This window comes from Chelonia mydas, chromosome 4 (assembly GCF_015237465.2).
Source record: "Chelonia mydas isolate rCheMyd1 chromosome 4, rCheMyd1.pri.v2, whole genome shotgun sequence".
NCBI lineage: Eukaryota > Metazoa > Chordata > Testudines > Cheloniidae > Chelonia > Chelonia mydas.
Window position 1 is genome coordinate 131,999,501 of NC_057852.1, and position 18,535 is coordinate 132,018,035.

The 18,535-nt window shown below is 41.0% G+C and overlaps 1 protein-coding gene across 6 annotated transcripts in view; it reads right to left on the reverse strand.

Annotated features, from left to right (window-relative positions):
• CTNNA2 (catenin alpha 2) overlaps positions 1-18,535 on the reverse strand; it is a 775,924-nt gene that overhangs the window by 512,355 nt on the left and 245,034 nt on the right. For 5 of the 6 annotated variants that reach the window (XM_043544890.1, XM_037898317.2, XM_043544889.1 and 2 more), the window contains exon 7: positions 8,285-8,488. In XM_043544890.1, the coding sequence (XP_043400825.1) occupies positions 8,285-8,488 (204 nt within the window). Of the gene's footprint in view, positions 1-6,800; positions 6,820-8,284; positions 8,489-18,535 lie in introns of those variants that run through there. The other variant, XM_043544892.1, reaches the window with a different exon arrangement.

Genomic DNA, 18,535 nt, shown 5'->3' on the forward strand with positions numbered 1-18,535 from the left:
CCTCAAATAGGAATTCATTTTCCCGAATTCTCATTCCAAAGATTTCCTGGAAACAGAGCTCTCTGGGTATTTCAACACCACATATGGAACCTATCTCCTGCCAGCGTAGAACCCAAGATATATTTAAACATTTCTCCCAGGTTGACATGCCCAAGGTAATAATGTTGACAGACCATGGCACGAGCATTACTTCTCAGGTGCTGCAAGAAGCATGCTTTCTCCTAGATATTTTTAAAGTCAGATAAACCCACAGTCTATCATGCTCAAACAGATAACCTACTTGATCCTTTCAATAGAACACTCAAGGGAATGCTGTGTAAATGTGATTACCAAAGCCCAAAATTGGACAAAGTGCTTATATATATCTGTTATCTGCAAAGCACGAGGTACCACTCTTTTCTACAGGGCTTGCCTGTTGTGAATTGTGTTTATGGAGAAGAGCAACCGGATATTTTGGCCCTGCAAAAGGAAACACAAGGCAGTGAACGTGATCCTGAATATCCTGAAATTATGGAAACGTCTGGATTCTGTAGCAGCTTTTGCTTATAAAAACCTGCAGGCAACACAGATTCCCACAGTACTATCATAAAAGTGCTAAGCAATGGGTATATCAACACCAGGTCCTGCTGCTGTTACCAGGAAAAGATAAGAAACCAAACTACTTGTCATGTAGCTGAGACCCTTTGAACTAGTGTTCTGGGTAGGGTATGCAGATGGTAAATTTTTTGTAGTTGGGAAAAGGCAAGGTACCCAGAAGTCTCACATAAATTTAGACCGCTTGATGGGCACATCCTATGGAAGTAGGAGTTAGAGTGAGATTGCCAGCAACCAGGTGCTAGGCAAGCCAGGAATTTGATAATCACTTTGAAACAGCACATTTCATGATTTCCATAAGAAGTACCAGGAAAAATGATATTGTTGTCAACCATCCCAGTGACTCAACTGCTCAGAATTTTGTGAAGAGGGGGGAATCTGCATTTCTCTCACCCAGTAAAGCCAGTGTGCTTCTAAAAAACTGCCTGAATACTTCATTTTCAACAAAACATTGAATCAGTTACTAAAAATTGCTTGATAACTCAGGGATGGATCATTGCAACATAAACACACCGTTCTGACAGGTACCTAAAAAGGCAGAGACCCACCCTTTCACAGTCCCAACCTGTTTGTTTCCACATCACTTTTTCAGGCCAGGAAATATAAAACTGTTTCCAGAGATCCTCTAGGAGAGCAAAATGAAATGGCTCAGTTCATTATTTCAATCTTGAACTACAGTATGTAGCTTTAACTAAAACTTGCTTTTCTAAGTATTCCTTGAAAAGCTAGCAGAGCAATACTGAGAACAATTGATAGATTGTCCTTTCTAGGCTGCTGTAACTAAATCAGACAATCCTGATGACTCAGCAGTCAACCTCTGTCACCAATCACTGATTACGGAGTTCGAGACAACTATGGACATTTTGCTGTCTCGTGAATGTAATTTAATGTTCACTGTCACACCAGTTAATCTTGTGTGATTCAGAGCCACCTCTCTAAAGGATGTAAGAATGATTTTTTCCCTCTTTTAAATATGAGTTCAGCTATAGCTGTTAAATATGGAACTTGACAGTGTCTTGAGAGTCCATAGATTTTCATTTTCCATCACCTTTTTCATTCCAATTTGGTTGTGCCTTCAAGAACAATGACCTCTAACTGCCCATTAAAGACTTTTAGATTTTACTCACTGCAGCACTTTCTTAAAATACCATTTTATCTGGGACAAACTCAAATGTATTTCCAGTATTTCAGTGAGCAAAACCACCTGAAGATCTACATTTTCTCTACCTTCATTCCCTTACATTTTTTATCTTCAGACCTGGCATTCCATAGACCCATGGTATAGCCACAGAGCTCCAGTGACCAGGAGTTGAGAACAGGCGACAACTTTGGAGGACAAGTTACAAAAAAGCACTGAAGGGTTAAGGGGAATCTTTCCACTGTGTCATATCAAATATGTTTAGGGACTTTAAAAACAAAAGCCCACACAGGTTGAGGAGAAGGATCAGAAATCTGGGAAATGCTGAGGAGGAGCAGAAGGGGATCAGAGTAACAAGGAAAACAACAAGAGGATTCTGCTTCTACTAAATTTACGCCATAGAATAAGCGGGTCTTTAAAAGATTGCTGCTGCACCCTGTCACTATTTTGAATGCATGCATTCTGAAGTTCATTCTAAGTCCCAGAGAGTGTTGCTAGGAAGTTCCCTTTCCCCAGCCTTGGTGTACCTGCTGATAGAGGAACCCCATCTTCAGGAAAAGCAGCAGCAGTGACTCTTGGATACTAGCATCAGAGGGGTAGCCGTGTCAGTCTGGACCTGTAAAAGTGGCAAAGAGTCCTGTGGCACCTTATAGACTACCAAACATATTTGAGCATAAGTTTTCGTGGGTGCATCCGACGAAATGGGTATTCACCCACAAAAGCTTGTACTCCAATACGTCTGTTAGTCTTTCTTGGACACTAGGTGCAGGAAACAGCCAGACAGGCCCCGAAGCCCTGACCAGAAACATTCCCTGAACCACAAGGGGGGAACCCAACAGAAGCGCCTGAGCCCATGAGACTCAATGGCCATGCAAATTCCCTGTCTCCCTGCCCAGAGCTCCCACCAAAAGCAGTCCCACTTCACAAAGGGGAAGAGCTTTAGGAGTTGACTTGGGAGCCTGCAGGCAGGGACCAGCCACTGTGTTCTCCTGTCCTGCACCTAGAATCCCATACCAGAAGCAGACCCCAGTCTCCTCCAGGGTGGAAAGAAGTGCCAAGAGCCAGTGGACTCTGGAGGAAGACACCAGTCAGGAAGGCTCCATTTCCACACCTCTTCTGAAAACAGAAAAGTTAACTACCATTGAGCCTATGACACTCAGTAGTACGAGCACTGATCTAACAGGCTGATTATTGTCAGGGAGGAGTTAATTGTGGCTTTTTGGAAATGGTGGGGATATCAGAAGGTGTTTCCCTCTCCCATATAGGCTAATCTACACTACAAGCTAAGGGTGTGATTACCCAAGAAGGGGGTCACCTGTTGGCACAACTCATTGAACTAGTGAGAATATAAATGGTAGTGTCACCATGGTAGCATGGGGTAATGGTGGGTACAAAGTCAGCATGGCAAAGCCATTCTACTGGGAATCATAGAATATCAGGGTTGGAAGGGACCTCAGGAGGTCACCTATTCCAACCCCCGCTCAAAGGAGGACCAATCCCCAACTAAATCATCCCAGCCAGGGCTTTGTCAAGCCTGACCTTAAAAACCGCTAAGGAAGGGGATTGCACCACCTCCCTAGGTAACCCATTCCAGTGCTATACTGCTATTTATACTTGGGCTAGCTTCATGAAAGCTGGCATGAGTATGTGTACAGAGCAGGGGAATCACACCCCTCTTTTATACAGTGGACGTAGCCATATTGTCTGAATATTCTTGTGGTGGGGCCAGGGGTGGGAGGACTTCAGTATTACTAATCCCAAGATTTAAAAAAAAAAAAAAAAAAAAAAAAAAAAAAAAACTGAGCTAGCCCCGCAAATCATGAGACTGATTTAAAAATGAGATTATAAGAAGTTTTACTTTTTGAGTTTATTTGCCTTCTGGTGTTTGGGTCTTTGGGATTCACATTTTCAAGAAGGATTATGGGATTTCAAAATAGGGTTTTGTTCCAATTTGGAATGAAAACCCAAAATTTCAAAATTCTCCAGGTAACAGAATTAATGATATTTTTTTTCAAAACTTGGAACAATTAGACGATTTAAAAAATGAAATTCTGCCTGTAAAATGAAGGGGAGCCAGGAGCCTGGAAGCCCCAGATCCCAAAGGTCCAAGGCTCCCAGGTTATCTGGGGATTGCAGGATCCTGATTCCCTTTCAGTTCACCAGGTGGGCTGAAGTGGAGCCAGGAAGCCTGGGAGCACTGGCAGAGCAAGCAGCATAGGAGCTGGCACTTTTACCATTTCTGGGGCTCTCAGCTTCCCATCATCCCACCAGGCTGAAGAGCTGGGAGTCTGCCAAGGAGCCAGGTAACCAAACTGGCATGAAACTAGACAGCAAAAATTTCTGATCCGTTCTCCTTTCAAGCTCTTCTCTGAAGCCATGAGGACTAGAAACTTAATCTCTTTCATTTAAAAACAAAAGTATCACAAAACTACAGGAGCTACAGCTTAAAAAAAAAAATCACCAAATACCATGAGACTCACAATAAAATCAGAGTTGTCCTTTGGGAGAGCTAAGAAAGAAAGAAAGATAGAGGGACTATTGAGGGGAAATCTTAAAAAAAAATGTAACTGACAAGGTACATACCTTTGACATTTTAGTTATATGAGGTTTATGACTTTGTCTATCTTGTCTTCTTAGAGGTGCTTACTATGTGTTTGTACATCTAGCACAATGAAACCCCAGTCCTGATGGGGGCTTTTGTGCATGATCACAATACCAATATACAATTATTAAAAACAATGATAGAGCTCCTGTGGGCTAATACTGCAAAACCTCCCACGGTATTAATCATTCAAACAAATATTTGCAATGGAGCCAGAATATCTGAATATTTGATGAGGGAATAAAACTGAACCAAATCTAATTCAGTATATTAAAGAAAATCAAAGTGAAATTGTCAAGTTTTGTCTTTTCACCCCTTCTTAGCAAATTTGTGTCACTTTGCCTGAAATCTTCATAATATTGAAAATCGTTTTTTCTGAGACTGAAACTTAGTCTTCCCCCTTTTCCCCCTTGCAAACCTTCCTTCCACCTGAATATAAAAACTAATGTCTGAACAGTGTGAGAGGGAACAAAGCTTTTTACAGGATCCTCAGACCCTGAAGTCCTACAGTGCCTCTCCCCTCACCAACTGATCAGACATCCAGTGGCATCTTTCTGAACTACAAACTAGCGCTGATCGGCTCAATAAAAATTTGCTTGGAACACTGTATAGGTGGCAGTGTATGCCATATACAAGAACACCATTTCAAGCATATAATTAGCTGGACGGACATTGTTAGCAACTCACTAGCACATCAGGGATCTACAAAATGAGCAGAAGAATTCTCCCTCCTGCATCACGATTTTCTTTTCGTTACCAGTTTGACCTAAAGCTATGGTAACATCACCTATTGTCACAATAGTGAAAAGTAAGATAGGCTGATTTGTCCTAAGACTGAATGCATCCAGTCCAATTCTACTGTTTTGCACCTAGTCATTCATACATGAGCAAACGGATTGTAAAATGAGAGGAAACACACTACAATTTATACCCACTTTGTACTCACTATGCACAGGTGTAAAGGATTAGCTTAGTGCAAGGGCATGGAGAATCAGGACTCTTCTTTAAACAACATGAAACAAAAAAACAACTTGTAGGTGAAGAGTGAGTCTCCCTTGCCCTAGATCACTGAAGAGGGTAAGTGGAGGGGCACTTTTTGGTTGAGTAGAGCTATTAACATTTGAATAGGCAAGAAAATAATAATAGCATTGCAACTGCAATGTACAGTCTCTCTGAAATACTGGCATGCAATATTACTGGCATAAAATAACGGTATTCTTAATGAAGAGTATCAAAGGAGTGTGCACATTTTATGACTGATTATTAGCCACAAAGTTTCAGTTTTTTCCATTACCTCTTCCTCTTGTTCTTTAATCAAAATAATGTAGGAGTAGATTTAAAATGAGGGACTGATAGCACTGGTTAAAGGCATTCTGGGCAGATGTTATACAAGCTTCCCTTGGACAGCTCTGCAAACATATCTCAGTACTAACCGGGAACAATATACTCTTACAGTCTGGCCATCTCTTGATCAGGCTGTCAGTTGTTCCAAGTCATGCCTTATCGCAATCAGATTTAGTTTTACCTTGCAACAATTCTACCAAGCTTTTGGGAATTTTGCAAGTGAAATCTTTGGCAGTTGTAAAGCCCTTGCTTCTCATTACTGAAAACCCCATGTCCTCTTATCAAGCCAGGGGTTAAAAACAAAAATGGAAGCCATGCCGGTAGATACAAATGTTGTATCTTAAAAAAACAAAAACAAAAAAAACAACTAGGAAGTGATTACATGACATTTATTTTTTAAGTTTGAAATACTATACTTCAAACTAAACATTCATTTGTTAAGAAGAAGATACTTATACATGAACTGTTAAACTGATTTCGTTACGTTCCATATGAAACATGAAGAGAAAAAGAATTGGGAATTATGGATCTTAGATCTCATTAGACTGCTATTAGAAGAATAGAAATATAAAGATGGACAAATACCCATCAGCTCAGTTACTTAAACACCATATATAAAGTGTAAAACAAAACTCTGTTCCACTAAGCATTCTAAGAGAAACCCTGAAACTACATTAGCCATCCTCTGCATGGTCATAAACGTATGCTGTCATTTAAACTCTAAAGATTCTTTTGCCTTATCTGAAAGTGGTGTCAGAAATAAAATAAGTAATGTTTCTGAAGCAAGGGCAAATTCATTTTGCTATCACAAAGCATGGTACATAAGAAACAGGATACAACAATCCATCAGTTTTGGAATGATCTTTGTAGAGACCTTTTAGAGCTTACACCTAAAAGTAATAATTCTGTGAAACAAGATTCAGCAGGCAGCAATCCAAAAAGCTATATTTCACATCATCATCACCTGTTCTTTAAAACTCACTCTCTTTACGGCTTTCACCTCAAGATAAAACAACATCAGCTTTGCTGTCATTTGCACCAAAAGAACATATCAACTGTCACCTTAAAAAACAGCAAACAATTTCTGTGTTGTAATCCTAGACTGGGGAAATAGCTGTTCCTTGAAGCCAACACCATTTTACTGAACAGTAAAAAGAAAATATAAGCAATTTAAGAAATAAATTCTAGTTGTCTCAGGTATACAATAAAGCAAATAGAAGATTGAATACTTTCACTGGTTTGATATTGCATATTATCAGTCTTGCAACTAGAAATAATAATAATAAAAACACTTAATCCTTGAATGTTAGTTTTCAACGTTTATCAGAATTGGGGACTTGGAAAAAACAGGATCAAAATATGTCGATGTGTTTCCTTAACCTCTAACATTACCAGCAGATGAAAAATGAGGCATGCAGTAGAACACTTGCTCTGGTAAACATATTTGGATAGCTTAAATGTGCAAATACTCATTTGGAAATATTTCCAATCATATAATGTATGTTCAAAAAAGGGCAAATGGATTTGAAACCCTGTAATATCCTTAAACACAGTATCTAGGAGCTCATGGAAAGACATGGGCATCACCATTACCTTTTGAAGTGGCTACCACCATATTGTCAGAGAAGAACTGCTTCCGACAATATTTCCAGGAATTAGGTTGTAATATAAAAAAAGGTTATTGGCTGGTTATGACCTCACTGCATATATCACAGCCTTGCAATGATGGATGAGTCTAGTAACAATAGTGCAGAATATCCACAAATAATTTTGGAAGTATACATAGGCACTGTTAAGAAGAGGATGTTTATCATTTAGGAGATTATACACATAAAGCAAATGATACTGTATGTCTACACAGTAATGACTGATGTATTTAAGATATTTTAAAAACATTTCATTATGTGCACTGCAATAATGATAGATAATACTGAACGGATTCAGGGAATCTGCACACTTACAGTTAATAGCTCCAATTACACTGTTAGCAAATAAGAATCTTCATGGTTTACCTACATCCTCCCACATGCAAACTTAGAGCTACTTCATGTGAACTTCTGTGTGTACATCTGAATAAAACACTACATGACTGTTGCCCTACAACAATGAATAATGCTAGAAACTGACTATACACATTTTCTTTTATAAAAATAGTATCTAGGATATTTTCATTTGACTTATCCACGTTCCCTGTTTGCTTACCAACCAGGAGTTTTATACACATTTCACAACAGCGTTTGGGCTCACTAGAAATATTTAAAAGTTGTGTGGACTACCTTTTAGTTAAAATGAAACAAATCACTGATGCAGAACACAGTAGTCTCTTATTCTGCAGTAGAGTGAGGGAATCTTACAATTGGGGGCATTCCTTTTCCGAACAAAATGCATTTCAGGATATAGTTATTTGTAACAAACTACTATAAAGCAATCTCAACCTCACAAATGTTGAATACCACCGAAGTATTTTAAGTGACTACCTTGATTTTCTTGAACTGCTGCTATTTAGGATAGTCAGTTTTACTAAGCATGTAGGCATTTTAGAATAGTCATAAAACCGCTTAACAATCCATAGAGGAGGAAAAGACTAAAGAGAGCATAGAACTTACATTATTCATATACTCGCTAAGTAGGTCCTGGAGGGCCTGTCGTACAGCATTGCACTCAGCAACAATTCTCTCTCGGCGGTCATCACGTGTGCATGAAGAGTCTGCCATCAGTGCTGCTCCACTGATAATACTCTCCAACCTCTCTTCAAGAGATGGTCTGAATCTGGCCTCACTGAAAGTCATAGGGTCTAAAATAATCTTGTTCTGAAATATAAAACATACGTAGAAAAATGAACAGCATTCTTGGGTGTTTGCTATTGTTTTTGAAATATCCCCTTTTATGGCTTTTCATCTTTCCTACTGAATAAATACATGAGTTCTCTGCTACATTCCAGGAGGAACTACACTTACTGAAATATCTAGTCTCTATGAAATTCGAGGTCCTTAAATAACATATTTTAAAAGGACCAGACAACGTACGCTTGTTTTAAAATTTGTTTAAAACAAACATCTCAACAGATGAGTTTTCAAATATGTCAACAGCCTAAAGCAAAAGGAGGAGGTGACCTTTAAGCACAGTAAATTGTTGACTATTATACTTTTACTGGATCTTATGAAGCTTTTCACAGCTGAGAACTGGAACATGAAATGTACCAAACATGCTATTTTTTTTTTTTTTGCAAATGTCACATATTCATTGAATACTTAAATCTCTGTTAATATCATATAATTACTGCCTCTGTATTTATTCAAGTCATCTAATGTTCAGTTCTGTGTACAATGAATGGGTCTGCTCCACATTTTCAGCATCATTATAATTTACACTGATTTAATTAAATAGGACTTAACGTATTTTTCATAATTTTTACAACTATTGCTTAATGATTTGTGTAAACCATCATGTCCTCTGAATACATTTCTTCCTTACTTAAAAACACAAACAATGTACTAATGTAAGCTTGCATTTAGGTGTTGGGCTGGTAGGGTTATGTTTTTGTTTATCAGCGCACTGACTTTTATTTGACCCACTGCTCTGGGACTCAGAAGAGCAGGGTTCAATTCCCAGTTTCACAGATTTCTTGTGCTAGTTTGGACAAATCCCTTGATCTTTCTAGTTTTTTTCCCCCCATTACATGTGACATGGCAAAGGTAAATAATACTTCATCTCCCCCACCTTTTGCATATCTTGCCATGACAATGTACCTGTTGCAATGTATCTGCTACAGTTGTAAACAAGAACTGGGGAAAGAGGAACATCTTGGGCCTGGGACTGTTTCTAAACATCTTGGATTTTCGCAATTTGCCCAGAACTGCCTCTTTGAAATTGCCCAGACAACTGCTGATGTGACAGAATGGATTATAAAGGATGTTAGATACACTCGCAATTTGGAGTCATTTGTGGATCCAAAGCCCTGTTTAGATTAAGATGTGGTAATCCTGGCTCCCCGCATCTTGTGATTGGACTGAATGTTGACAGGCCATTGGGACTTCAGTTCTGATCTTCAGATTCTGGTGTAGTATGCTTGGGTTATGAATGTAAACTGAGTGGTTTATTTTGTAAGCAATAAGGAGTACTTGTGGATTATATACGAACACTGTGTCTGGTATCTGCCTGCTCTCCTATCTCATAGGGAGACTCCTGCTGTGGGTCTAACAAACCCTACATTGTGGGTTGAGGAAGCCATGCCCCCTTTCCTGTACTGGGCATACTCCAAAGTGCACTGGTATAAGAGGGAGCAGCTCAGCTCAGTTGGGGCTGACTGCCAGGGAGGAAGGACATGCTCTGTTGGCTCCAGCTGAGGATCAGCCAAAGTCCAAGGCCAGGGAGGCCGGAGACACTGTAACCCAAGCAGACGCTAAGGCACCTATTGGGACCCCGCTGCCTCAGGAGTCACTGGAGACAGCGCAGACCGGAGAACCCGGAGACAGCAGACCACAGCAACAGAAACTACAGTAAACAGCAGCCCAGGGGAATTAGATAGCGGCCTGGTTAGTGAGCCAGTGTTTTGAGTCACTGTGTTTCAGTCGGAACCTCCCCACTGACTCAGTGGCATGTGCCCCTGCCACTATCAGGGCCTTGGGCTGGTGTCCAGTGCAGAGGGAAGGCCTGGACCCCTTACCAGGGCTGCCACCCTCCCACCCCCCTTGTGTGTGGTGGTCCCCTTCCCGACTGACTTTGGCCACTGGGCCTTACTGTCCATCTTCCTGGGGCGAATATACTGATTGTGGCTACTAGGCCTTACTGTCCCGCTAAGAGGGGCAAGCCTATTGACTTTGGCCATTGGGCCGAACTGACCAGCTATTAGAGGCGAATACATGGACTCTAGCCATTATGCCTCACTGCCCTGCTGAGAGGGGAAATATATGGACTTTGGCAGTTAGGCCTTACAGCCCTGCTAACTGCGGCAAAGCTTATGCTCAAATAAATTTGTTAGTCTCCAAGGTGCCACAAGTACTCCTTTTCTTTTTGCGAATACAGACTAACACGGCTGCTCCTCTGAAAGCTATTAACGTTGGTCGGTTGGCCCACTGCCCTGCAAACCGGGGTGAATTTACTGATTTTGGCCACTCGGCCTCACTGCCCTGCTAAGAAGGGTGAATCTATAGACGGGGACTACTACACCTTAGAGCCCCACTAAGAGGGGGCAAACCTATTGACTTTGCCCATTGGGCTGCATGGTCCAGCTCTTAGGGTCAAGTACATTGATTAATCATTAGGCCTCATTGCCGTGCCAAGAAGGGCGAATTCATGGACTTCGGCCACTAAGCCTTACTGCCCTGGCATCCTGGGGCGACTGTATTGATAGTAGCTATTAGGCCCTACTATCCTGCAAAGAAGGGTAAATCCTTTGATACTGGCCATTGCGCTGCATTGCCCTGTCTCACTGGAGCGAACTTACTGACTATAGCTGCCAGGCCTTACGGCTCTGCCGATGGGGACCAATTGATTGACTCTGGCCATTGGGCTACACTCCCCTGCTAAGAAGGGCGAGTATAGTGACTGGGGTCTGGGAGTGTGATGGGGTGCACTCGCCCTACACTGAATGTGGTCATCCCCAACCCTGTCACAATAGGTTATATGTACATTTTTACTACCTCAACTCAACATTAACTAAGATTTTTGAGGGGAATCACCACAGGTGTATAGTAACTTTGCATCATGGCTATTATAGCTAAATCATACAGACAAATATTGAAATACCCCATTTGGCACCCTTTAGTATGCCGCACCTCCTCCATACCTCTGCTTTCCCTCCCTGTTCTCCCACTTTTCCCTTAGAAACTCATCTTCCAACCAGCATGCTTCCATGTACAAACTCCATTCCTGAGACAGCTTCTTCCTCTGGCAAATCCCCGAGTTTGCCAGAACACAGTCCTAGCATGACACTTCAGAGCAGGTCCATCACTCCAGGACTACAATTTTCTGTGTGTCCCCCATTACTGCCAAATCTGAGCACCCCACAATCTTTAATGTATTTATCCTCAAAACCCCTGTGAGGTAGGGGTTTTGAGGGGAGATAACATTATTATCTCCATTTTACAGATAGGAACTGTGTCACAGAGACATCAAGTGGCTTGTACAAGGTCACAGAGAAAATCTCTCAAGTCCTACACTACTGTCTTAACCACTGGGGCATCCTTCCTCCTATATATCCTCCTACAACTGGAGAGGTGGCTGGGAACATGAGGAGAGAAGCATGTGTATGAATTGGTGAATATGAGGAGCATAGGTGGACAACTGGATAGTCTCCCTGCTTCCCTCAGTTCCAAGTTCTCTTTCCCTTCCCCCATGCAAAACCCACAACTCTCTTCTCCACACCACTTATCACTTACTAGCCAGCCTGTCTCCTGGCTCCCTATGGTCTCTGTGATGAGTCAGCTAAATAGCGATGGAATTCAATTAGGTTGTCATGGATTAGGGAAATAATTTATTTTAATTTTCCAAGTTCAGAAGTAAATGGTCTAAGCTATTTTTCACAATGAGGTGTTGTGGGGTTTTTTTTTTTTTGGTCTGTGCAGTTTGGGGACTATGGCAATTTTAGCTAGAGGAATCTCAAACAAATTGAGGACTTTTATTTTTATTTTAAATGAACGTTCAACATTTTTCCTCCACAAAAGTTACTGTTTTATGAAAAGATTATGTAGAAAATGCAACTGTCCCGAGAGTTAATAGGTCAAATTTTAGTCCTACTTTAAGAGGAAATCTCAATGCAACATTAGCTATAGAGCCTCTTCCAGGACCTTCACAAGAACAAAAGATAACAGGATACCGATGCTGCTTCAAAAAGCATCCAGCAATGTAAAGAACAGGCTGGTGAAGTGTGGACACCAAGCCCTGAGCCTCTGAGATATCTGGTGACTTGGGGAGCAAAGGGAGAAGCACCACCATGACCTCACAGCACAAAGTGCAGGGAAAGCAGTGAGTAGCACAGGAGCAAAAGCAAGAGGAAACCAAAGGCCAGCTGGTGCCAATGAAGTCTTCTGACACATTTTTTTTTTCCAGGTCTCCCACCAGGCTGCCTCAGCTCTACTTCCAGCCATTCTTTGACGGGAAAGTCAAGGAGAGGTTCCTCACCTAGTACAGTAACTGGAGTTCTTCAAGATGTGTATCCCTGTGGGTGCTCCACTCTAGGTGCGCATGAACCTTTGGAGATTTTTTTTTTAGCAGTGCCCTTTATGCCCGCACATGGGCCCTGCACATCCTCATGCCCTGTACCAAGGCTGTATTGGCCTGTGTGGATGAAGTGCCCTCAGTTCATTCTCTACTATAAAGCCGACAGAAGCAGCTCTGAAGCAGAGTGGAGGAGGGCAGGTATTGGAGCAACCAGAGTGGGACATATCTCGAAGAACTCCAGTTACTCCTTCATCAAGTAGCATCCCTGTGGGTGTTCCACCTTAGGTGATTCCCTAGCAGTTACCCTTTAAGGAGGTGGGAGTTTTGAAACAGAGTCCATCACTGAAGAAAGACCTGCACTGCCTACAGCCAAATCTGACCTTCCAGTGTGAATCAGGGCATAATGGTTGGAAAACATGTGCACCAAGGACCCTATTGCAGTCCTTCAGATTTCAGCAACTGGAACATCTTTAAGTAGATTTACAGACACACTGTGATCTAGCAGAGCATGCAGTTACTTTTAGGGGAGGTGTAACATCAGTGAAAACCATAGCAGGCAATAATACATCCAGAGATCCATTTAGAAAGTCTCTGAGTGCAGATAGGTGTTCTCTTAGACCTAGCTGCAAAAGAAATAAAAAGAGTCTAAGGGTCTTCCTGAATGGTCTAGTCTAATACGAGTAAAAGGCTAACACCCTTCTAATATCTAGTGTATGAAAAGCAGACTCTTGCATAGACTGTTGAGGCTTTAAGAAAAAAAAAACCCGGAAGATTAATATGAAATTCAGAGGACGCCTTAGGTGAAGACTTCGGATGAAGTCGTAGAGATGCCTTCTCCTTGGGGAACAGAATAAATGGAGGGTCTGCCATTAGAGCCCCCACCTCCCCAACCCTTCAAGCAGAAGTGATGGCCACAGACAGATGTAGCAGGATAGAAAGCTGGCTCGATTGTCAGGCTCAACGGGTAGTGATCAATGGCTCCATGTCTAGTTGGCAGCCGGTATCAAGTGGAGTGCCTCAAGGGTCGGTCCTGGGGCCGGTTTTGTTCAATATCTTCATAAATGATCTGGAGGATGGTGTGGATTGCACCCTCAGCAAGTTTGCAGATGACCCTAAACTGGGAGGAGAGGTAGATATGCTGGAGGGTAGGGATAGGATACAGAGGACCCTAGACAAATTGGAGGATTGGGCCAAAAGAAATCTGATGAGGTTCAACAAGGACAAGTGCAGAGTCCTGCACTTAGGATGGAAGAATCCAATGCACCGCTACAGACTAGGGACCGAATGGCTTGGCAGCAGTTCTGCAGAAAAGGACCTAGGGGTTACAGTGGACGAGAAGCTGGATATGAGTCAACAGTGTGCCCTTGTTGCCAAGAAGGCCAATGGCATTTTGGGATGTATAAGTAGGAGCATTGCCAGCAGATCGAGGGACGTGATCGTTTCCCTCTATTCGACACTGGTGAGGCCTCATCTGGAGTACTGTGTCCAGTTTTGGGCCCCACACTACAAGAAGGATGTGGAAAAATTGGAAAGAGTCCAGCAGTGGGCAACAAAAATTATTAGGGGACTGGAACACATGACTCATGAGGAGAGGCTGAGGGAACAGGGGATGTTTAGTCTACAGAAGAGAAGAATGAGGGGGGATTTGATAGCTGCTTTCAACTACCTGAAAGCGGGTTCCAAAAAGGATGGCTCTAGACTGTTCTCAGTGGTAGCAGATGACAGAACAAGGAGTAACGGTCTCAAGTTGCAGTGGGGGAGATTTAGGTTGGATATTAGGAAAAACTTTTTCACTATGAGGGTGGTGAAACACTGGAATGCGTTACCTAGAGAGGTGGTGGAATCTCCTTCCTTAGAAGTTTTTAAGGTCAGGCTTGACAAAGCCCTGGCTGGGATGATTTAATTGGGGATCAGTCCTGCTTTGAGCAGGGGGTTGGACTACATGACCTCCTGAGGTCCCTTCCAACCCTGATATTCTATGATTTTATGTAGCTTATAGTTCAAAGGATTGTTTCATGAGATGCTTAAGAATCAGGCTGAGATCCCAAAGTGGTGTAGGGAATCCAATCTGCAGAAAAAGATGGATAAATCCTTTTAGAAATCTTGCTGTGGTTGGGTTAGTAAATACTGAGAAACCTTCTACTGGCACATGGAAAGCTGTTACTGCTGTTAAATTAACCTTGATGGAATTCATAGAAAGGGCTGAATTTTTCAATTCCAACACAAGATTGAGGAAGTTGATGACTGTATGAACAGAGAGGAAAGGTTGTATCTTAGAGATGTTCTTTAGAAAGAATCAACAAGATATAGACAGCCTGGATGTGTGGATCTAGAGACAAGTCCAAGTCAACGAGGACCTAAATGTAAACCCTAAACTTTCCATAAGGTATTTCCAAAGTTACTGTATCAGATGGGCCTAGGGTAAGGTGATTTCCTGTCTGAAACAAAGATGACATCATTTGATGATGTGAAACAAAAAGTGAAAATACTGTAATGACTCAATTAGCATATATGAAAATTTCTGCTAAACTGTGTAGCAGAAGCCCTTTACTGTTCATTGGTATTGGAGCTGAAAGATATGAGTTCTGTCACAGAGATGTACTAACTGGTCAAGTTACGCCATGTAGTGACATCAATTACATTCCTAGGTGGTCACAAATTTATGTTTCTGAGTATTCTTTAATCTAGCAGAAAAAGGCATAATGAGATCCAACAGCTGGAATATGAAGATAGACAAATTTGGACTAAAAATAAGGTGCAATCTGTTTACCAGTAAGGGAAACTAAAAATTGGAACAAATTACTTAGGGATGTGGTGTATTCTCCATCATGTGAAGTCTTTAAATCAAGACAGGATATTTTCTAAACTTATAACTCAAGTTTTGGTCCCGAGGCACAAATTGCTGGGTGACGGTGTACGGCTTATGTTATACAACAGGTCAGACTACATTATCATAATGGTCTCTTCTGGCCTTAAAAACTTATGAACCTATTACCTTACCGGAATTATTTCAATTAAGTTAAATTGGTTTAGATGGATGGTTTCAATGATGTGCACTCCCTGTTATGGCAAAAGTTCTTATATATGACTTGCACAGTAGTTAGGGTTTTTCTGAAAAAATATTGTAGCAATAAATAATATTTGTTTTTGTGCTAAAAGACATAAGTACTGAATGACAAGTACTGTACCAATTGGTAATGTTGGAGGCCAGCATCACAAAAGGCCTGCTGCTATTTTCTGGCAGCTACCCACTACTTTATTTTTTCTGACAGAACCTCTACTGCTGCCTTCCAATTTTCAATGACAGAAGGTCTAGGTTGTTTACTGAAGTTTTCATTTTAGCCCATTTTTCACCTCCTACCCTCATTCCATACTACCTGGCTGTTATTCCACACTGTGTAAAACCTGAAGGATCGCATGGACTTTGCTTACTTTTGCCTAGGGAGTGAACATTTTGAAATTGTCTTGAAGCCAAGTCTCCTACATAGTAGCACGGAGGTCAGCTTCTGAACAAGTGAGTCAGTAATTAGAACTGATTAGATTATCTAGGCAGATTTTGATTAGAAAAGAGATGTTTTTATAATCAAATTACGTAACTGAGCAGTCCTTAGAAACAGATTAAACCAAATGTGTTATGCATTCAGTCACATAATGTATTAGGAAAAAAAACATTTTAACTCCAACTGGAAAGAATATTTTTAAAAGAACAATCTCCTTGCTTTCCAGGTTAACACTTTTGTCTCAAATTATTATTATTGTAGGGGTGCACAAGTTGATTTGTAGTTTAGAAGCTAAGCAAATTACCAGATGGCAAATTTTGCAAGTGTACATAAACCTTAACCTTAAGTGTGTTGTATGAGATAACGATAAATGATTTTGGATCACCATTGGGTTATTTTCTGACTCATTTTTGTTTCTTTATAGTTCAAGGTGGCAGGTGCAAAAGAAGAGTCAATCTGTGCTCCTACCTAGAGGCACTTTACCCACACCACCTGCTGCTCTATAAAATTTGGCTGGAATCATGCAAGCAGGTTTCATATTTGAACAGTTTGCAAAGATGTTGTGTTACCATCTCTCTGCTGTTACCATCTGAACCTTAAAAGAAAATGAGTCAAGAAATAAATAAATATATAGAGAGCTACAACTAGGGATGGGAGAGAATTTATCCAATTATTGAGATACATAATATTTCAGTCATTATTTCAAATAGACCATTCAAATGCCAAATCATGATAAATTCTAATGGAATATTTTAATTTTCACAACATTTTAATGAAACATAAGTTTGTGCAATTTACTGCCTGGGATAGCCCAAATCAACACAGCATTAATAGGTCAAATGACATAGCTAATTAGGAGAACCAACATATTTTAAAATCCTGATAATATATTATAACAAACATAAAATGCACTCCCTAGTTATCAACAGCCTCTAACAGTGTGAAGTTATAGCAAAACTAACAAATTGTATTCTGATTACAGTACACTCATTCACATAATGTAAAAACAAAGTCAAAGGTGAAATCCTGGCCTCAGTGAAGTCAGCAGGAGGTTTGCCATTGACTTCAATGGGGTCCAGATTTCACCCCAGATATCTAACTTTTGTTTTTTTTTAAAGTGTCTGGCTCTATACATACGGACAAGTGAGAAGATAATTTTCCTTCCCTGGGGGGGCCTACAATCTAAATAAGTGAATAGCAAAGGAACAACAACACACACAGAAATATGTGGGAACCTTGCTATGATTCATTGTTTAATAAAGAGGAAACTCACAGTTGAACAATTTCAACCAAATGTCACATTGTTCCAGCTCCACCAACTGCTGGTGTAGTGGAAATTAATGTATCATTCTCTAGAATGTGCCATTATGTTTCTTACATACCTTCTAGCATATATGTCAAAAAAAATTGTTCCAGTTTTACTACCAACTAAATCATAACTGATCTCTTTGAGAGAAATGATCCATAGTGATAGGCCTGTTCTTGTCACTCATACGTTAATTCCTTAGGTAGGCACTTCACTGTTGCACTTGAAAATGACCTAGTTTCATTCACATTCATTGCACATCCTTAAGAATTAACAAAAGAGCAAAGTTACCTTTACTATCATACTTATAGTTAATAGATCTGTATCGCTAGAGAAAATGCAGTGAATAAACTGGGATAATTAAAATGTATGGAAATCATGAGAAATAATTTTTGCAGCCAAAAGTCAGTTGATTACTACTTCTTCAGAACCTTTTCAACATTTCCTTATTAAAAGGGATTTTTAATTAGAAACATACACGCTAACACTAAACACATGCAGTAGTCTCTACTGCCAACACTTCCCATGCTTGTAACACATTTTGTCCACACACACAAAGTACTTGCAGTTGATTAAAGCAAGACTCAGTATATTGCATCCTGTACTGGGTCATTCTGCACTCTTGTTGCTCTAGTGCAGAGGTTATCAAACTGTGGTCTGCGAGCTCCATTCAGGTGGTCTGCGGATAGTTCCCTCTAAGGTATGTGCCTGGGCGGTCACACACAAGAGAATGAAGGGCCACCCACCTAATTAGTGGAGCCACACAGGCGTGGCTCCATTAATTAGGTGTCTGGACCCTGGAGAAGACACATGTAAGGTGGGGGGCCTCTTCCCAGCCTCAGCTCGGGGGCTGCCATGGCAGGGGAAGAGAGGGAGAGACCCCCCTCCTT